The sequence below is a fragment of the Crassostrea angulata genome, chromosome 7 (genome assembly GCF_025612915.1).
Source record: "Crassostrea angulata isolate pt1a10 chromosome 7, ASM2561291v2, whole genome shotgun sequence".
Taxonomy (NCBI): domain Eukaryota; kingdom Metazoa; phylum Mollusca; class Bivalvia; order Ostreida; family Ostreidae; genus Magallana; species Magallana angulata.
The window spans coordinates 29166298-29189549 of record NC_069117.1 but is presented as its reverse complement, the minus strand read 5'-3'; the positions used below and the strand labels follow the sequence as shown (position 1 = coordinate 29189549).

Below are 23252 nucleotides of genomic sequence, written 5' to 3'. Positions count from 1 at the left end.
AGTATTTACACAGAATGAATATCTTAATATTCACCAATATAAAATTTTTGATTTGATTTGAATAGATATTAATAGTGGTCGTAATGACCTGTAACATTTTCCATAAACCAGTAGTATGCAAGTGGACTGCTGAATAGGTTGTAAACACGTAATGGTCGGTTTACAAGAAGTAACTGCATATATAAACTCGCAAAACTTGAAACTAAAAAACGACGTTCGAAGACAGAAAAATCCTTAGCAATTTTAAAGACGACGATTGCCTCATTTCAATATATCGACTTAATGAAGAAATCATACTCAGAATATGTGAATTGCTTTATTGGTGAGGTAAGAGGTAGAACAAAAGATAAAAAGAAATCCACTATATAATTATATCAAGTTCTAGCGGCAGCGCAATATTACGCCACAGGCAGTCTTCGAGAACGACTTAAATAGTGAATATTCGTCAAAACAAACAAGCAACAACAATAGACTGAATATATTGTCGGAGATCCATCGTTTGAGCTTTTTAAAAATTTTAAGTACATATGTGTACATACTCATTCCACCTTGAATATTGTGTCTGTACATTTACACCTACCCCATCAATTATCAAAGATGTCATGCACGTGTATCTATAAAAACCAATACATTCAAATTCGACAAAAGAAATGAAAAATATGTTTTTACTTTTTAACATAAACATAGCTTAGCTAAGACATTGCTAAGTTTGCTTTATGTTACGGTATAAGACATACTTAAGCAGGACTTATGTAGGTCCTAAGATTCCGCCTAAGTCCTACTAATGACCCTACTTAAGTCAAAATCTTAGCATGCTTTATGTTACGAGCTTCAGCTGTCTAGATGCTGGTGTGCATATCTATAGGGTGGTCCGCGTGGTATTTTGATGATTTTGCGCATAGTTTGCAATTAACAAGAATCGGTTTCCCGCCAAACCAGTTCAGTTTCTTGCTCGCAACAACCGCGCTTTCGAATTTTTTACGAAACCTTAAAAATTATAATTTTTCATAACATTTAGCGCCCGTAAAATTTAGTTAAACTTCGCGCTGCATGTTTCTTTATAGCTTTTAAACCATTTTCCAGCTGAATTATGAAAAACATATTAGACTAAGTAAAAATGTGCACAAACACTGCATACAATGTATTTATTATATCATTCACTCAAAATTCAAAATGTAATGAAAGTATTTTAATGTCTGACTGAACATTTTACTTAAAAGGGCTGATTGGTCATAGCAATTTTAGACCATTTTAATCTCCCTAAGAAAAAGAACTTTATAGAAAGATGGAAGAAAATTATATGAAATTGGTCTTCACTAAATTAAAAATTAATTGGCTAAAATATTTATATGTTAAAATTCAAAGTCCTTACACCTGATTTATAGTTTACTCAATCGCATCCAGGCCAATTCACCCCCCTAAAAACAGAGGTTAACTCTAACAATGTTAATTGGGGTACGAGTAAATGCACTCTAGAAAACAGAACAATGTACTATGATATCATTATATATATATATATATATATATATATATATATATATATATATATATATATATATATATATATATATATATATATATATATATATATATATAAAATATATATATAAAATAAAGTAAATATTATCAAATAAAGTTAATGTCCCATGGAAATGTATATTCCTTAAGGATGAGTATTTTATCATGCAACAGTTTGAAAATCATGTAGGATTCTTAATTTCCTAGATGAACTATTTAATTTCCTATAGGATCAAAAACATTCCTATAAGAGTTTGATTTAGACAGGCATTCTTTCTACAGGAAATTAAGATATTCTTTCTGATTATGAAATCATTTTGAAATTTTGTTTCAATCCTGTCGGAATTCAAATTCCTATAGGAAGTTCTTTTATTTCGGAAGGAAAATCTAAAACTGTTCAAGGAATTTTTTTTCATATATGAAAAGTTTTCCATTGGAATTTATCTCTTAAAGGTAACTATCTTAACTGGCAGGTAAGATACATCATGTATCTAAACTTTTTAACAATGGTCTACAATATGATAATTATATTTGAATTTTTCGAAACATGAACATTAAACGGGTGCAAAATTTGAAAATTTTGAAACCTTGGCAATGCAAGTTAGATTGTAATAAATTTATCCATCTTCGTTAGCCAAGGGTTTACGGTTACTCCGCTCCTCTACAACGAGAGAAGAGGAGTAGGTCGTAAACCCTTGGCTAGCGAAGATGATTAGTATCTAATTATACTAATATTCAAGGGTATCAATTTTCGTGGAGAAAGTGAAAATCACACTTTTAAGGATACGTAAATTCTTGGCCAGTGACCCTATCAATAAAAATTGATAGTCGAATTGATATCATTTGCGACAAAGTTCTTTGTTGCCATGCAGTATATATCGGAAAAAAGCACCGATTGTATTATTTAGCTTTCGCACAGTATCAAAGTTGATGCTCTTTAACATATTAATATGTCCATTTTTAAAAATATGAATGGCATAACTGTGGGACCACTTGTAATTTTGGTTATACAACACTAGTCCATGGGGAAAGAACATGCAATGATGTCTATGTAGCCGAACTAGAGCAGGACATTTTTCTGTAAGTTTCGTTGCCATTGTTACAGAGTTGCCTCCCCAGCTCTTTGGATCATAGGAACGATAACTCTCAATCCATTTTTGGATGAATCTGGAATTTCTGGCAGCAATGATTAACGCACTACCTACCGATCCGTCATGGGCCACTCCCATCGTGCATTCGTTGTTCCTGAACTCATCTAGCGACCGTAAGATGTATTGGTCGGTATCTAAGTATATACCGCCATACTCTGCAAACAAAAATAAGACAGCAAATTCCAAATAATGATAAACGTTTGTGAATTTGTAAACAATTTAAAACTTTACTATTGCATGAATATGAATTTGTGAAAACGTTTCCACTAAAGTCATTTTTATTTTCAAAGTATATGTCCTGTTGTATTATAACATCCACATGGAATTTCAAGGAAAAGCGGAAACATTTCCAAGGTTGATTGAGTTGATAAATAGAAATTAAAAAATTGTTACCCTTATAAAATTGCACAACAAGAATGTCATAAACATTTTAAATTTATAATGTTAGTAAATATTAAAGCCATCTCTCAAGTACTTATTTATGCTGAAAAATGTACATACGTCCAAAGAGAATAGTAATTACCTGCTCAAGTGTTCGCGATTTATTTCTTATCGCTAATCTTTATATATTTCAAAGGGAAGCGAAGGTAAGTACACTTTTTGTTTAATCTTTTTAATAAAAAGCCTTGGTGTTCTTATTTTATATTTTGTAGAGAAATGTACCTCGTCCTATTGAATAAAATTGAATGTACACAAGAAGACAATTGTAAGATTTATATGTTAGATTTATATGTAACATGTAGAAATAATGAAACCTAACGCTTTTAGTTCGAATATACTTGTCCACATATAATACCTTTAAGTATCTGAAGTCGAAAAATGTCCGCCTTGTGTTGTATGAATTTAATTCTTCTCCCTGAGATATGGGTAGGCGTGATAACTTTTACAAGTACAATGTTGGGAACCGTCTGTCGCAGCAAATTCCACCATATTCCAGATGGTAGCATGTCGTGAAAAAACAATATCATGCAGGGATTTTGATACTTATATGCACTCAAGAAACTCACAAAATGCATGAACTCAAAGGACAGGCTCCCAAACCATATGTAGTGAACAATATTTGGCACTGTTAAGTTGTCTTTGCAGTATTTGGCGACAACCCGTTTGAGACAGTTGCTCGGGAATTGAAACACTTGGTCGGGGGAACCGGAACTCAAATGTGTAAGATTCATGTACACGTCATTCTCTGAGCATCCAATATAAGGTCTTTTTCGTTCAGTATTTGATTTCTCCAAAATACTGGTGGATGAGTTTCGAAGGCAATCAACGGTTGATGAAAACGTCCAATCATCACCGCCAATAGGCGTAAAATCTTAATATAAAAAGAACAAGGTTAACGGTTAGCCGATGGCTGTAAAAAATAAAACAAAATACATTGAACAAAACAGTACACATAATTTTTTTTTTTATATTAAAAGATTATTCTCCAGTCTACAAAGTAGTACGTTTGTAGAGCCATTTGAACAACAGCTTGGACTTTCGTTGGGATGCAGCCTTCTAATTTGCTCATCAAACAAAATATCAAAATTTGAGTACCTTTTTCTTATTTGCTAGGCAAAGGTTATTAATATTCAAAGACTGCCAGAATCTAAAATGTTCTTTTTTTCCAAAGATTTGCTATTAATATGTTGTGATAAATGAGCTTTTTCAACTGAAATATTAATGCAACCTTGATGCAGTCATACGAGTGTCAAAAATTATAATGTTGCGTTCAATGTATTCGTATAAATTAACAAATTTCTAGACAGTTAACCATGAAAAAAACCCACCTTCATCAAATTTGAGTTTGACATGTACTGCCAAGTTTAAGCATGAATTAAAACGGCTTCATAATATTCATGTAGATGGATCTACCTTTTACACTGTCAATGAAAATTGACCTTTTCTCGGAGAGGAATAGCTTAGGTATTGATGAGCACGTCAAAATCTATTTATCAATCAATCAATCCGTTTACTACTTACTGGCAAATGGGTCTTCAAAGTTCTCTATAGTAATATTCTTGTGGTTTCTTAGATAGAAGAGTGCCGTTTCAATCTCACAAGACTCTTCTTGAAGAAATTGTGCTGGCAACATTTTCCTTCGGATCACAGACACCAGCTCTCTTCCAAAATTGGTGTTATTCTTTAATTCCTTATTTTGTTCCAAAAAGTAAAATTTAACCAAATTCGGATACGAACTATTAAGATATGCGGCAAATTCCTGTTGTTGTGAAATAGATTTCATCGAGATCTTTACAGTGATCATAAATATTGATCCGATCAGCAAAGATGCGTATGCTCCCCTGAAATACAATGTACACAATTATAATAGCAACTAGATATGAACTCGTTACGAGGAACGAGTAGGTCATCCATTCGAATTTTTTGTAACGTTACGATGAAATGTGTATAAATTTTAGAGTCCAATCAGATTAAGTATAAGACTGCCAAAATCTTTAACAATGCTCAACAAAGTGGGGTATTTTTACATACGGCACATTAAAAACAAAGCTTCCAATCCTCGAAAATCTCTTAAAGGGGCATGGTCACGATTTTGGTCAAATTTTATTTTTCTGTATTATTTACAATGCTTTAGGAATGCAATTCTAATGATCAAATGAGATTAGGACGCCAGTCAAGGAGTTATAAGCAAGGTACAGGGCTCACAATTCTTCGTCATGTAAACAAGGCTCGTGCCCTGTTTTTGTTTACATAGGTTGAATATACCAGTAAAAAAAATTCAAGCTGATTTGTCTATCTTTTTTTCATTTTAAGCATAAATAAACAGTTACTTACGATTAACACATTCATTTGAGGTCTAAAACTGGAATTTTCACTTCAACATTCAAAATGTAAACAAAAGCTTTGTTTACATAGCGAAGAATTGTAAGCTCTGTAACTCGCTTATAACTCAACAAATGACAATCAAATTTTGGTTGCTTATTAAAAATGCCTTAATGAAGCATTGTAAACATTAAAATCGAAAAAATAATTTTTGACCAAAATCGTGACCATGCCCCTTTAATAGGCCATATCTGATTGTGGTAATGATTTTTCAAACAGTTTTTGTTACGATCAACAACTTTGATTCTACATGTATATTGAATTACAAATATCCTCGATCGTTTTCAAGTTATTTGTAATAGACTAAGTTACCCCTTAAGGTCATCGGTTTAAATACAGTAAGTTATTTGCATATAGCATTTCAATGGGACGGACCTTTTCTGTTACCTTGATGTTGGGTCCTACCCCTTAATCAAAATGTAATTAAGATAAACATCAAAACATTGTACAAATATGTATTAACTACTGGTTCTTCCTTGTTTAACTACATGTATTAACATCGGGGTTTTTTCATCAGTCGGGTCTTGATATCAAAGTATTTGCAGGATTTTTTGGTTTTTGCACTTATTTGGAAAAATTTACCGCCATGTTCTATGCAATCCACTTATTACACACGGTTACTTTATTTGATATTCTGTGCGTGTATGCACTGTATGGCGACAAAGTGGTAATTTTGCACCACTCATTCCATTGAAGCTTCACCTTGATTAATTTTATCCGACAAAGTGTAATGAAGTAGTATATTAAGTACACAGTTCTTTGCAGTGCTACATCTTGAGAGAGTTGCTTACTTACAAAGTACACAATTGTATGATTTCCATTTAATTGTAAATTTTGGCAAGGGGGAGGGTTAGAAAACTACAGAGAAATTCAACTTGGGTGTAATACATATGCCTGTTTATACCTTTAGTTATATTCTTTCGTGCTATATATCAACGAATGGATTAAAACAAACTATACAATAAAATTTTGAAAAAATTCATGAAATCAATTTTTTTAAGTTTCACTGCATGAAATCGGCAATGTGAAAAAATCGACACCCACAAATATAGCCCTACATTTGACTTATCAATATATACATATATATATCTATCCTTCTTAAGTGAAAAAAAAATGCCAAAAGTTTGAAACAGTTTACTTAGGAAAAGGATCCTAACATTTTGAAAAATTTTGTATTTATTGATAATTGCTTATGCTATGATAATAACTCAATGGTTAGTTTATAATCATATTGTATGCCTGTATACATAAAAATAGTTAAGTAATGCATATATTCATTCATATTTAGATTATAACGTATTTTAGATACTAATCTTCATGTTAAGACCTAAATGGGAGGGTGTCAGGGATCTGGAAACCCCCTTCCTTAGGGTAAATTAAAGCGTATTAAATTCACATAGTAAAATTATTGAAAATAGGCCTAGGACCCCCCCCCCCCCCCCCCCCTCATAAAATGGATGCGCGTATGAAGCTCTCTACCATAGCTGCATTTCTATGAACAGGTATAAATAATCCCCGGGATTAAACTATTGATGGTTAAATATCCCAGGGTTCAAACGCATCAGATGGGAATGTACAAAGGGTGAATAAAATCAATAAAAATGAATACAAATAATTATTTAGATAGGGAGAACATAGCATTTATTTGTACATAAATGCATGTACGAATGATCTATTTAGAACAGTTTGATGTCGCTAGGATACAGATTTTCAGATTCTTGATTTAATTGGTTAATTAACTAATAGACATTGAGTCTCGATTTTCGAATCTTGTATCTCGTGTTTCGAATATTGTATTTTTCGGATCTTGTATTCTGAATAAGCCTTTCGGGCTCTTGTATGTATAACAATGTATCTGCCAATATTTCCTAGTGTTTTATAAAAGCTCTTACAATTTTATAAAAAGACTTAGAAATGCACGGCATTTTTCTTGTAAACCCTATATTTATATCTAGATGTAAGATGATTTAAATCAAATTTAATGCTCATGCATAATTCATTAATCAATCCTGAAATACATATTTGTTCTTCAATGTTCGGCTAATAAAAATATATATTCAAATTTTGCATCCACTGTGCTTAGATCCAAATAAAGAGGGTTCTATAGTCGTTGCCACTTTTTGACTGTATTAATATCCCATGGAAGAAGAGATCTATATTGAAATATAAGAAAATACCCAAATTTTAAAGGTAAAACTTGTAAATTTTCTTTACTAAATCATAAATTACAGCTAATCAACCCATACCTTAAAATTTTAGGTAGATCTGCTAATGGTTAATTTGTTGACAACCCAGCCTCACTAAGACCAAACAAGGCAACAATGATGATTCTATATTTCTTGTCATATTCATTTATTATTTCTTAATAACAAACCACAGTTACCCATCTAGTTTGTTATGTATATTAATTTATGTATGGTATTGTAATTTACCTTTAAAAAATGTTACAATAACCCTTTTGACAAACATTTTGATTCCTTGTATATATCAGAATAAAATATTTTATTGAATATGTAAATAATATTGGTAGGATTTGTAGCTTCTATATCTTTTGTTTTGGAAAAAAAACTATAAATTTCACCATTGTCTGCACTACTCTTATTGCACTTTAGTTTCATAAAGACTTTCTTCACTTCTCATTCTGTAGGCAGCATGTGATTTTTCTCATAAGATGGTACTGTGTCTTGTAAAACATCATTTACAACACCTGTCTTATTCCTTTTTTTAGAAGTACATGTTGTACTCTTAAGTGCTAAAATATCAATATATATAACAATATTGACACATAGTTTTCCTTTTGTCTAGTCTGGGCATCATTTTACCATGTATTACTATGTGTATCAGGTTTAGTCCTTTAAAAAAGCATCGGTTTATATACTGTTGAAATGTCCAGTATCTTTCTTGTCAACCAAAAGTGCTAATGAAATTTGTGTTTTAAAATACAAAAGGTACATATAATATAACCTTGACAATCCCATCCTTGTCTACCATTTACATGTGTAAACCTGTTGTTTTGTACAAATGGTCAACTTTCAACAAAATAATACATAAGGTTGTTTTTTTACCAACCTTATAATGTTTAAAAAAATGTATTTAATTTGCAATTGGTTATTCTAATTCATAATCAAGTGTAACATTTTCTAGTGATCCACACTATGTTCTAAATAAGAACAGCGTTTATTTGTACTGTATGTTTACTCAACAATGAACACAGTCATCTGAAAGAGAAAAAAACTTTAAACGAGTGCGCACCTACATGTACCTAGGATAGCATGTGTTTAAGACAAAGTAAAAGTTAAGATTAAACGTATTAATCCCGGATTAGTCTGATTACCCTCTTTGTTCCTTTTCGCTTCGCTCAGCCAAACATAAATCAATTACTATTCTAATCAAATTGAAAACACAGATAATGAAGGGGTGGACAACATTAGACATATTTATTGACATTTAAGAAACATAAAACCAGCCCCTTAACTTCTGTTTTCTACCGCAATAGTAGATGGTATCTTTTTTGTTTTAAGCAAGAGCAGTTTCTTCCATGTTCTTGGGTTTTCTTTAGATTAAATATCAATATAAACTTTACCACTTCAAAGCAATAGAAATGTTCCTTTAATCTTCAATTTGAATACAAGGTTTGAGATTGGTAATCAGCTAACTTGTAGAATGATGAAATAGCCCAATTAATGAGATTAACGCCCCTAGAACCGAATTATCACTATCAAGAAAATAGATCCCAACTATAATATAGTTCCATAAATTAATGACCGGGAGTCATTTTTCGACGTAGACTAATGACCGCCAGCCGTACAATGAATAAAGGGGTCATTTTTCACACAAAGAGAAACGATTACCACCCCCCACCTCCCCTCGAGATAATGACCCCTGCTGTAAAAAAGAAAATGTTGTATAAAATCGTTGATAAGTAAAGAAAATTGCATGACACGATTTCACTTTAAAAATTTTATTTTATGTGTATACAGAGTTTCAGTTGTAATTTTATGTGAAAGTAAATAAGTGCTCAGTGCAAGTATAATTCATGACTAATCCAGAGTCTCTCTTTTATCGCCACTTAACAGAATTTCGTTTTACAGTGACTATATTTTAAAAATTAAGAATGTTGTTTTCTCAGGATTTGAGTTCTCAAATTCAGATTGTTATAAAGATCAATGCCTTGAGTAAAATTTGTTCTAAACACAAAAAGTATATTTTAAATGAATTTTTTAGACATGGCATTTGATATTTTCACTGTATTATGGAAAAAGGCTCAAACAAAAATGGACTTATAGCAAAACGGAGGAAATTCGGTATAAATTTTATGTTATTCATTATAACTTGGCATATTTTATGTTGGTTTTATCTCACTTATTCATTAAGTTAATCGTATGGCACGCAGTGCAAAAAAAATGAAAAATGCTTAAAAAAGATAAAAGACACCATATCTTTCTAGGCATGATCCTGATTTTTTATTTTTCCGATTTTAATGTTTACAATGCTTCAGTTAGGCATTTTTATCAGACAATCAAAATCTGTGTGTCATTTGTAGAGTTATGAGCGAGTTACAGAGCTTACAATTATTTGCTATGTAAACAAAGCATTTGTTTACAATTTGAATGTTGAAGTGAGAATTCCAATTTAAAACTATGAATGTGTTAAAAAAAAATTACTGGTATATTAAACCTATGTAAACAAAAACAGGACACGAGTCTTGTTTACATAACAAAGAATTGTAAGCTCTGTATCTTGCTCCTAACTTAAAGAACGACTCTCAAATTTCATTTGATCATTTGAAATGCATTCCTAAATCATTGTAAATAATAAAAAAGAAAAAGAAAAATAGACACGATGGACAGGATTATGAACAATTTTTTTTTAATAAATAAAATGATTTTGAATGAATCACCATAATTTGAAAGTTAGAATTTAAGTTATAAGGGAGATACAGAGGTAAGAACTCATTGTTATGTAAACAAAGCCGGAGTCTAATATTTTTTTTACAAATAATGTAAAGTATGGAATTACCATTTCTTTGGCATAATAACTCGTGGGAAACAAGGCAAACCTATTCAGTGTTTTTATTAAATATATTATCAATAGAAGAAGCAACGTTTGATTGAAACTTAAACAATAAAACACATATTTAAACAATAACAAAGCTCGAGCTTTGTTTACAAAACAAAGAATTCCAAACTCCGTATCTTGCTTATAACTCACTATCTGACTCTTAAATTTTGACAAAGCATTAAAGATACCCATATTATTCATTTTAAACATTTAAAATGGAAAAATAAAATTTAGAATTTTGGGCTCAAATCGTGTTTAAATTTTTATCATTGACCTCATATAAATTTTATGCCAACAGAAATAAGGTCAATATTAAGTTATTAAATCTTCTTTTGTATTATCATCATTCAATTTTTTGTTAAATTTAATAAAAATGGTAAGAGATTTGAAAACGGATAGCTGAAAATTCGGACTGGAATATATTTTTAAATAGTTAATGAAATCTTAATGCTTTGTATCTATTTAGTGCCACCACCATTCATATATTCATAAACTGTGTTTCGATTTTAAAAGATTTAAATTATTTGTAATATTTTCACATTTATTAAAATCTCAATCGGATAAAATTATAAGGGATTTTTCTTAATTTTCAAAAAATATTTAATGACCATTAACTCAAAAGGAAAAATAACACTTTAACCAAAGGTCTATATTTAACATACAATACAAAGTGTAGATGGTTTTTCATTATCATCAGTGGACTTTTTTTTATTCTGAATCAACGTCATCCTTAATAAATGATTTATAATTTCGTGTTAGTTTCTATTTACTTAAATAAAAATACAATATTGTAGAGACTACAGTACATATAAATGATATATATGAGAGGGTCATACTTATCTGTCCCAAATATTTATGCAGCACAATTGGACGATTTTTAATTTTAAAAAGTACACAATCCATTCCTGTGAAAAACGTACAACTAAAAAAATGAAAGGGAAAATATCTTAGGTAATTTCATTCACATATTTTTATTTACTGTTAAATCTAAGGAGAACAAGTAAGTTGTTAGAAATTGTTTCTGATCCTTTTGAGCAATCAGTAAAATATGGTCAAAACAAACTCGAGAAATTCAGATTTCTGATTTCTTCTGGAGATTTATACTGGGGAATGTTGACATACTTTCTCCATTCGGAAGTTACTCGGAATACCTTGCACAATTTTTCAGCGTTATAATCCGGGTCTGTTGCAATACAAAATCCCCGTAAACATCACATTTTTCAGTCGTGTGTTGAAACCTGATGAGCTAGAGGAAGCGTTTCTAAGAAGAAATCTTTTTTTTTTCATTCTTTTAAATGAACATCGTTTGAACCCTGAGGTATTTATAAATATCGAGTAATTTGAGAAAAATATGATGTCGAGTATATCTTGAGATAGAGTATAGTCTACAATGGTCACTTTTGTTTGCTTACAACGTGCTCATTCATATGAAAATGACATTTCTTTTTAGGCAAAAGTGTTATTTTTCAAAATAAAATTATGACCGAGAGTCTTTACGTAGAAAAATTACCGCGGGTTATTTTTCTAGGGGGTTTATTATTTGCTTTACACCTGGTTCGAAATCAGTCACTACAAACCCCATCAATACAATTTCATAAAAGCCAAACAGAAATTAGCTAGCGTTACAACGTCTCGTTTTATAGACGAGACCTTTTGAAACATTTTTCTTTTAATATCGGAAAACATCTGTCCTTTCTTTTTTATTTAAATACAACGCGTTTACTTGTATATAGATAGCAAGCAAATATATATGAGTAATATATGAATTATGATTTTCAAAAAAAAATCACAACTAATTTTGTGGATCAACTCAACAAAAGTCTTTCTTCCCTCTCAAAACAATCGTTTAGATTTAACCAGCATTCTAATTAACAGAATAACATCATAGATGTGAAGGTCATCTACAAAGTCGTTATTATTTCGGGACATTTTTAGCAGTTGTTAACATTCCAGAACAGAACTGATAAATATACGCTTTTAAGGAAGTCTATTTTTGTGGTTAGATAGTCCAGCTGCAGCTTCGTAAGCTCTTAAAACCACGTATAAGTTAAACAAATTTTAACCGATGAAGGCAATATTCAAGCAAGTTTGTTTTATAATTTTTTGTGTCATTATGACAATGATTAAAGTTAGTGTGCGTGCGTGCGTATGTGCGTGCATGCGAAATAAACAACAGAATAATTCGAAAGTTTTATCTCTCAGATATGGTATTATTAATACCGAGTTCATGAGCGGAAAAAGCAATGTTTAATGTTAAATGTAATAATGTTACGTATTTTTCGATTTGAGGTTGTTGATCTTTTGTTTTGTTTTTTTAGTAATAATTTTTCTTTAAAAGATTTTTAAAATTCATAGTGTTATTTTTCAGTAATTTATAAAAGATTTTCACGATTGCTAAAAAATTCAAAAAATTTCAAAATATACATGGTGTTCAGTACTTACGAATATTATTTCCTGATTATTCTTTATACATAAAAATGCAGAACACGTTGTTCATTGGTTAATTGAATCTTATCAACTTTATCTAAAATATATAGAGGTTTTATTATCCAAAATAATTGACATTTTTACCAAAACATATCCGTTGTGAAATACACATTTTCAAGATAATGCATAATATAGTTTTAAGTATTATATAATTTTGTGAAGTTATTTATATGAAATTGCAAGGAACAAAACTTATAACAAACAATCAAAGTACTGCTAGCACTGGAAAGCGGCTAATTAGCTTGTTTAAAACACATGTATTTGCATTAAAATTTTATGCTGAAAAAATAACGTTTTGGATCCTTCCATTCCTGAAATAATAGTGTAAATGTGAACTTTTGTGTCATTTGTTTAAAAAAAAAGTGTACAATTACATTTGATAACGATCGACTGTACATTACGTGTAAATTGCATGTACTGCATTTTTTTTTCTCTGGTTCTACTAGAAAACACTAGGCACAGAGTATTTAAGTAAATATTTAGACTTACATTTTTGTAAACAGTATATTAATACAAGTCCCCATATACTAGGAAACAAGTTGTTGTCCTTTAAAGAAGGACTGTAGTCCTTTAAAGAAGGACTGTAATACATGGACCATATGCATTGTCTCTCACAGAAATATGAAAGCCTTAAGGTTATACAAGATTTCAACGACTTAAATATAAACCCCCGCTTTTATATTATGACAATTACAGGGGAGACCTCTAATGTTGTATCACGTACATGTATATCTCTGACCCTTTTACCTAAGAAGTTAAAGGGTCGATACCTTTAACATAATTATGAATTATATTAGTAAAGAATACATGTATAGGATTAGGCATTTGGCGAATTTCACTATTAGCACACACATTACATGTACGCATTGCTTGACTTTGTTACATGTAACTATGCAGTAACAGTCAAATATTTATCAATCATATTTTGCTTTATATGCGTAAAATTGTATTCGGAAGTACATTAGACTTGCCCAAAAGAAAAGATAAGGTATTTTAGAAAACAACAAAACATCACGATTTATGCTAAATATGTGGAAGAAAATATATTTCTTAAAAGGAATACCTCGCTTTTGTTTTGTTTACTGACACCTTTATTATCTCAGAGCCTTGAAACTTTAACTTGTGTTTATGGCATGAATCTCGATTCTTGTCTTACCCTGGTTCCCTGACCTTCTCATAATTCCGCACAGGAAACAGCCTAGCTCATGTGCATGCTGAATTTTCCCCCATCGCATCCGGTGATACCTCGCTTATATATTTTTTGCGTGAAACTCAGGGACAACGCATTTATAAATTAAAATCATATGATTTTATACATATATCAGAAAATCAAATTACTGATAGTATTGAAAAGCTCTAACCTAGCTTGGTTCTAAAGGGAATTTACTTTGTAGAAGCTTAGTAAAAAAGAATCGATTAGATTTTTCTATATTTCAACTTCTGTTTAGGCACTATATTTTCTTATCACTTCGTGACAGCCCCTGCAATGATGTACGTAAGCAACCTGGACCTTAGATTCACAAAAGCCCGTGCAACTATGTGCGTTAACCCCTGATACTGGTTCCCATACAAGTTTAAATGATGTATATTTCTTCTCATATGGGCGGTTATTTGATAAACCGGAAGTACAAGTCTAACGGCAATGAAGCCCTTAACTATGCTTAGCGCTTTAAAAATGCGCATGTAGCTACATAGGAAAATTTCAAGGACTCTGAGATTATAACTGGTAATTTGAGTACAATAAATATATTAACCTTTAAAGAATATTTATTAAAGTTGTTTATATATGCTTGCGGTTTTGTTAGATTTAGACATCCGGTAACTTCTTTTTTTTCAACATCTTCCAAAAGGATAAGTAAAATATTTTCTACTGAAAAAGGTGCTACTGGTCTGAAAAAGCTTTATTTATTGAAACAATGACTTTAATAACATATTTATTTGGAAATTATGTTATTTCTGGTATGGGAACCTACAATTGCTTGACATTTCCAGATTTCTTGATCTCGAGATTGTACACTGACCTTATTTTTAAATTAAATTATTATGAGACATATCAAAACTTGGTCTAAAAAAATAATTTAGAAACAATAATAGAATGTCACTATGATAAGCAATGAGGAAATGTCACTTGATTAAGGATACACACGCAAATAGCCTGCCAATTCAACCAGTTCAAAGTATATGACCATTACGCATAGTTTTACAGATTTTAACAACAATTTTTTAAAAGATTGAGATACTTGTGTTAGTGACCTTTTTCCAACTCATCAAATTTTACAATGATTTATATAATTTTAATGTACTAGTCTATCATTAGATATATAGGGGCTTTTTTATTAAGGAGAGAGAGAATGAGAGAATCTCAAAAGGTTGAGATAGATAGATAGATAGATAGATAGATAGATAGATAGATAGATAGATAGATAGATAGATAGATAGATAGATAGATAGATAAATATGTTTATTTGGTAATATTTGATAGATAGATAGATAGATAGATAGATAGATAGATAGATAGATAGATAGATAGATAGATAGATAGATAGATAGATAGATAGATAGATAGATATGTTTATTTGGTAATATTTGCTATTATTTCTACACACCCTTCTAGTGATGGCAATTTCATGCAATTATGGCTTAAATATTTATTGGTAAATTTATCAATGCCAACCCTGGAAAGACCTTGTAGTATTCAGCATCCAACAAGTGATCCTGTGCACCCATGGTTAGGGGGTTTATCGGACATCAAAATGATATCCATACACTGAGTTTTATACCGGCAATATGCTAAAACCAAGGACTACTCTTTCAAACGAATGATTCATCTTTACCAATAGAGACCCTTTTGTCATTACATACACTTGTGTGGAAATAATTACATAACTTGCACATCAGTAGAGAAAATGTAGAAAATAAAATCTAAATAAAAAATACAGAGTGAACATGGAAGTCGGAAAATGCAAATGTATCGCGCTATTTGCATCTTGTGGTTGGTCAATATGTGTGCTTGTCTGTTAGTCAGAAGAAAACACATGATGAATGAAAAAGTATATACTAAAGGACAAGTGCACTTATAGGCCCCGGTATTAAATGAAAAAAATGAAGATTTAAATTAAGCATAATTTTTTATCTCACATCATCTATTGATATATAAACTAAAAAAATCAACAAGTTTTAGCTCTGATTTTTATGAACATTAAAAGCACGAAGCTTTACAAGTTATTAGTGGTCAGCCAACATTCGTAATTTTGTATAGTAAATCGAGGACGGACATTCATTTCAAAGCCTTTGTTAACTGTCAGCCTAACCGTGTACAAACTTGAAGAAAAGAGAGAACTTCCGTTTATACAACAGTAGACTGGTACTTAAAAAATGAAATATGTATGTGAATTTCAAGGGTTTTCCGATAGCAAGCGAGAGATAGTTAACCATTATGGTAGTATGCAACACCAAAGTTTTATTTGATTTTTCTCCAGACATAAAATAACGCATAAAGTATAATTTAGCAAACGCGCAAATCGATCCACCAACTGATTTAAATAGACACAATTCAAATAAGTTCAGTATGTTTTTTCCGGATTTAGATTATCTACTTATACTACTATATTAAAATAATAGACTCGAATTTTTTAGCTTTCATACCGATAAATAGGAAGAGTACTGTCTTTTGTTTTATATATTTTAAACATAATTGGTACTTGAAGATTACTAATTTGATTTTATTTTTTCTCAATCAAGCTTAATTAAATAATAATCAACGAAAATTTCTCAAAAAATTCCGGAAATCATCTGATTTTTTTGAATTTTACAATCTTGCGCATGCGCATTACATTCACGCTAAATCACGGGAGGCTCTTTATTTTATATTTCCACAATAACACATTTGCATGGATAAACTTGGAAACGATAAAACAAATGTGTGCTAATTTTTAATTGGAATTTTTTTTTCTGTTCATCAAAGAAAATACGGGAGATAACTCTAAGACAGTGCATTTACTATAAAAATTCCCGAGAGTTTCGAATGTCAACATGGTACATGGATACATAAAAAAACGTTGTTGAAATTCGTGAATTCTGCAATTATAGAATTAAACTTTTCAAAGAAAGGTATATACAGCTTCAAAATGGATTGTTGTGAACAATTTGACTGCTATTTTCAATGCAACTTTATTGATTTTCTCCAAAATCGTTTTGGAGCGATTCTGCAATTTTCTGCTACATGGGAGGCATTTTAACTGTAATGAAAGCATTTTCCGAGACACAGTTAGATAATTCCAACTCAGCAGAGTGTAGTGAAATTAATAGCATTATTGTACGCTTGAAGTTTGGTTATGCAAATGTCAACAATAAACGGTGTTTCGATGTATCTATTTTGTAAATGCCCGATATCATATGCAATGTCAACCCGTGCACGCACGGGTCAAAGTCTAGTAGGCATTAAAAAATCCTCCATTGTTTAAAATATATGCTTTTTTGTGAGGTTAAGCGTTCACATAATTCAGAAGTATCCATCAGTGCTTAAATATTACGGGAAAAAGCTATTTATTGATACTTTCTACATAAAAACGGCACTGAAAAGGGGCCCATTCTCTATAGCTAAAGTTCTTTCATAACGTGTTATATATCAATGCAGAAAAAGATTATGAACAAGTTCGCAATTTTTTTTAAAAACTTCATACCAACCCTTATTTATTAGCGTACGTAGGACAAGTCCGAGTTCGATGTCACTCTACCTTGGAAATGTCTATCAAATGCGGAAGAATTTTCAAAACTGTATTGCTGTAAGAACGTTTATGTCATTCCTTTTCACCAATACAAGAATCAAAGTATAGGTTTTTTTTTAAGAGTTAAGATATTAAAAAATTTGTTAAATTACCTTAATTTAGAAACTTTCCTCATGGTCTGTCAGTTCATAATGAGAAATAAAAACTAAATCCTGTAATCACAACACAAACATCTTCCTCGAATAAGTATCAAGTTATTTTGGGGAGTGACACTTCAGTGATGCAGTGCATGTAGTTCATTTAGACAATGTGCATTGTGACTTACTCCTTCCATATTTCCCGTCATGCCTTCTTTCGATGTTGGGCCGCCATTTGACAAATATGCCCATGTACATTTAAAATCATCCTTACCATTGATCATCTTGTGTATGTGATCATGAAGAGCTATTTTTTCTCAGTTCTGCACATGTGGTGTAATAGTTTGTAAATTCAACATGCATTTCTTATTATGAGCGTTGCGCTTTTACTTCTTTCCCCTTCTGTGTTTTTTTTTTTCGATTTATTTATAAATGTACATCTGTTTTGCTTGTCCTACAAAAGTACTTATTACTATTTTGTTGTAGTTTGTCAATTGACATCTCCATGCATTAGTCAGAAGTGGATGCTGATGAAGAAGATGATGATGACTTAAAAATCTGATCTACAAAATCATGAATTCAGTTTTCCTTTCACATTTCAGGTCTGTGGGGGTAAAGAAGATAATTTTTAAACATTATATGCATTAACACCTAAACATCCATTTTGTCACTGTTTTTTTTCCAATGATAAAAATACAGAAGATAACGTTTGAACATTCTATGCATTACATTGTAACACTATACACTATACATCCATTTTGGCCCTGTCCTAGAGTCAAAACCCATATTCCAGGGGACATGAAATTAAAAATTTTAGTAGAGGACTTCCTAGTAAACATAATAATGACGTCAGTTTTTCATGCAGATGTGTGGGAATAATGAAGAGAATTTAAAAACATTATATGCATTAACACTACATTGCCATATTGCCCCCCCCCCCCATGTCCTGAACCTCTGACCCAGGGGCCATGAATTTCACAATTTAGGTGGAGGAGTTAGTGGATATCTAGCCATGTTTTCAGTTTTTGCCCACATGTTTGGAGGTAAAGAATATTTTTAAAGATTTTTACTATATGGCCATATTGGCCCCACCCTAGAGCCTGAACCCTTGACCCAGGGGCCATGAATTTCACAATTTTGTTAGAGGGCTTCATGGACATCATAATCATGCATTTAGTTTTTAACAAATATATATAAAGGAGTAGAAAATAAGTTTTTCTAAGATTTAATACATTTTTATTACATGGCCATATTAACCCCACCCTAGAGCCAGAACCTCTGACCCAGGGGCCATGAATTTCACAATTTTGGTAGAGGGCTTCATGGACATCATAATCATGCATTTAATTTATAACAAATATATATGGGAGTAGAAAGAAGATTTTCTAAGATTTGATATATTTTTACTATATGGCCATATTGGCCCCATTCTAGAGCCAGAACCCCTGACCCAGGGGGCATGGATTTCACAATTTTAGAAGAGGGCTTCATGGACATCATAACCATGCAATCAGTTTTTTCCTCACTTGTGTTATAGTAGAGAAGAAGATTTTTGAAATTTTGGCTTTTTCTTGCATATTTGGCCCCACTTGTGATGCCCCGGTAGTGAATTTTACAATTAAGATTCCTCTTACTAAAGAAATGCCTCACACCAAAATTGTAACAACTGGACTTGTAGTTTTAAAGAAGAAGTTAAAAATATTAAATTGTTAACGCACGACGACAGACGAAAACGGATAGCAATAGGTCACCTGAGTTTACTCAGGTGACCTTAAAGTTGAGGCGTCAAGCAAGCATTGTATGATTTTTGGCTTTATTCATGTGGTTTTATGGAGATTCTTTGAAAAAACAATTATTCAGTACAATCTTACTGGTAAAAGTGTAATGCATCTCTCTTTTATACAGCACACCTTCTCAACATCTATGGACATTTCCCTGCATTTTTCACACACACACCAGTCTCCAGGCTGCGGATGATACCCTCCTTGTTGAGGTGCTGGCCTTAAGATGTCGTTGACAAGGCCCGGATGCTTCTCAGCCATCTTAAGGCAAAGTTGTCGCAACTCTTCCAATCCCATCTTGGCAGTATCATCCTACAACTCAACATTGGATGAAAAGATCAACTTACCATGTGCCAAGCAACACAATTCAACATTAAATAGTGCATTGCATATGCTCAAATTTTGACATAAAAACGTTCAATTAATCTTAAAAAATAAGTGAGTGAATTATTCTAAACAGACTTTGGATTACTATTGCTTAACTTAATCAACTTTTATTTTGAAGTAAAGTTCTTACTTGTAGAACATATGTCCGTCTGTTGATTGCTTTTAATGCTCTTGTGTCTCGATTTGGTCCTTGGCCACGGCCTCCTCTTGATCTGCCTCTTCCTGGTCCTCTGGTTCCTCTCACACCTCTGACTCCTCCTCTCACACCCCTTCTTCTTCCTCTCCCTCTCCCTCTTCCCCTTGACTCCTCCGATCTTACATTCTCCTCATCACTACTCTCGGCTATGCTTGTATTAGTACTTTCCTTTTGCCAGTGAAAAACAGTGATAAATTACTCTGTTATTTCATACTATATTCCAAGGAAAGGTCGATAATTAACGAGGTGAAATGTTTATGAGTTACTTTATACAATAGGTTTACTCTGTCCCAAGTTCTGATTCAACCACTTTTTGATCATTATCTCGATTATTATAAATACATTTGTGCCCGAACTACGTTTATGTACTAGAACAAAAGCAGTCCAGATTATCTGTTTTGAGAGGCCCCCTCTACCACTTCATGTTTCAATACGCAACCCAAAAAACATAGTCATCGGGGATTTTGCTTTGCAAACAAATGAAAATTACCCAAATGATTACGTTAAAAAATTGTGCGAGGTGTTATGAATATTTTCGAACGGAGAAAAAGATGTAAACATTACCCATTATAAATCTCCGTAAGAAAAAAAAACTACCTTTCTGATCTCCATTCAGTGGAATGTAAAATATAATTGTAATTGTAAGAATTTGCTGTGCAAATGAGTGATTTTTCAATAAATTAAAAATGTTTGTAACTCAGATGTAATGAAATGATAGAAAAGCGCTCGTAAATTTTATCCTATTAGACGAAAATTTGCAACACTAGAACTATTTTTTTGATTTTTGTTTATTTTGTATTTCCACATATCAAGAAAATAGTTTAGTTTTCATATGGTCTAGTTAAATAAAATGACATATAAACCAACCCAAAAAATCTAAAGAAAAAAAACTTAAATCTTGATGAACTCTGCAAAATCCACGCAGGTTTATAGAGTGCATGATATACGAACAGGAAGGACTCTTCACAAAGCATAATATTTGTGAGAATTTTAGTGTTTCGGTAGAGTTACTTATTTGGGGAAAATGCATAATTTCTTCAAAAATCTACTCTAGGGAAGTGAATAAAGTCAAGGAAGTCTCAACATGTTTCTAAAAATACAGATGGCTCTATTGATATCTCATATTATAATACATGTAGTAAAAATGAATTAAATTCACAAAATTCTTTTTTTTTCTACACCATGCCATCTAGCAGGCACGCTGTTTACACGGATTGAAGCACAAGTGTTGTTGACCTTTGACGGCGGAGTGGGGCCTCTATTGCTTAAATTCTACTAGTACGAAACAACTTTATACAATTTTCAAAAATGGTTTCTTTCACGCAAACCCTTCACTTTCTTTTTTTTTTTTTTAGACTTTTCTAACATCTCTAAAAAGAAATAAGAAGATATAAAAAATAAAAAATAAATAAATCAATCAAACTTTTAAATGATTAATTTGATAAAATTTTCGTTTATCTATGCTGCACTGTATATATGCATCTCATGTTTATATCAAGAATAAAACATGACAATCTCATTTCACTTAAAACTTTACGACTTGTTGACCTAAAAACTGATGAATGAAGAAAATAAATCAATGTTTTAATTTTTCTTTTCCTTTATTACGAGTAATCGACTTAGAAAATGTTAGTCGATGATCGATATGACCTAGCATAGTTGAGTACCTGAGTAATCGTTGACATCCCTTATCATAATGCATTCTATCAATGCATCTCTTGAAAAGGGCGTACGCACGTCCTCTAGATGTAATAAACATTTTCAGCGTTGAGCGACATCGAACTCGGACTACGTACGCTAATAAATAAGGGGTCGCATCAAGTTTAAAATATATTTGCAATCTTGTACATAATCTGTTTCTGCATTGATATATAACATGTTATGAAATTTAGTATATACTGTTTACATTTATCATTTCTTTTCTTCTGCATGACAGACAAGCACACATATTGGCCAACCACCATATGCCAATTGCATAGTACAGTTTCATTTTACGACTTCCATGTTCACTCTGTATTTATTTTTAGACTTCATTTTCTACTTTTTCTCTATTTAAGTGGAAGTCCTCTGATAATTACCACAAGAGTGTATGCAGTGACAAAAGGGTTGATTAAAATCTTGTCTACTAAGATGAATCATTCATTTTGAAAGATCTGTCCTTGGTTTTGGCTTAGTGCCGGTATAAAACTCCAGGGGCCCGTTTCTCAAAAAGGCCTACGTCCAGGTGTAAGCTTAGTCCGGACTAAATCAGGGACTAAACCTCAAAACCAGACTAAGTTGCGTTTCACAAAAAGGCGTAAACTTAGTCGGGACTAAATTTGGGTTTAAATCTACGCCTGCTAATGGGTAGGCGTAAGTCCTTAGTCTGTGCACAAAAATGGCGAGTGTTTTGTTTCTAAGGCAAAATATACAGATAATTTTATTTTTTGGTTTGTTTTATGTGTTATTTGTACATGTACGTATAACTTTATAAAATACCTATTGTTCGATAACTGTCTCTATTTCTAAATAAATTAAGATTAAATCAATTTGATAAATAATGGGCTCACCTTATTAAACGTATGTAATATACATTACTACTCGTAATGAAATTTACCTAAAGTGTGAAGAATGGGTATACCCCAATAAATGATATAAACACAATTATTAAAAAAATGCTTTATTTCTAAATTAAACATTTATTCCCCAAGAAGATAGATGTATATAAGTACGAATAGATTATTGATTTTTTTATCAATTCTCAGTAAGCATGAACTAGAATTTAATGTTTCTAATCAAATATGAACCTGTGAAACGAAACTGATTTCAAAATTATGAATAGGAGCAACTCAAAACGTTTACATTTGTAATTTGTCCTGGTGTGTGGTTGTTTGTTCTTTACATATACATGTATTACTGAAAACTTTACAACACGTATGCATTATCATTTTCATTTTTTTTTTGCTCCTAGTATCTTTACAAAACCGTATGAAAGCTACATGTAT

The 23252-nt window shown here is 31.5% G+C and overlaps 1 protein-coding gene across 3 annotated transcripts; it reads right to left on the bottom strand.

Moving 5' to 3' along the window:
* Positions 1-1978: 1978 nt before the first annotated feature.
* On the bottom strand, positions 1979-18132 carry LOC128155294 (uncharacterized). Of its 3 annotated transcripts, XM_052816929.1 has the most exons (4): positions 17920-18132; positions 4632-4951; positions 3466-3981; positions 1979-2824 (listed from the first exon to the last, which is right to left on the bottom strand). In XM_052816929.1, exons 1-4 carry the CDS (start codon positions 17940-17942, stop codon positions 2358-2360), a joined length of 1326 nt encoding a protein of 441 aa, XP_052672889.1. In that variant the 5' UTR covers positions 17943-18132; the 3' UTR covers positions 1979-2357. The 3 variants fall into 3 exon arrangements, with proteins under 3 accessions (XP_052672889.1, XP_052672890.1, XP_052672891.1); XM_052816930.1 differs by lacking the exon at positions 17920-18132 and having other exon boundaries at positions 3466-4020; positions 4632-4765; XM_052816931.1 differs by lacking the exon at positions 1979-2824 and having other exon boundaries at positions 3892-4020.
* Positions 18133-23252: the final 5120 nt, after the last annotated feature.

Coding starts and splice junctions, on each gene's coding strand:
- LOC128155294 (XM_052816929.1), bottom strand. CDS start 17,942: ATGAGGAAAGTTTCTAAATTAAG. Junction 4,952..17,919: donor AGGAAAGTTTCTAAATTAAG/GTAATTTAACAA, acceptor ATTGTATTTCAG/GGGAGCATACGCATCTTTGC. Junction 3,982..4,631: donor CTTTGAAGACCCATTTGCCA/GTAAGTAGTAAA, acceptor TTTTATATTAAG/ATTTTACGCCTATTGGCGGT.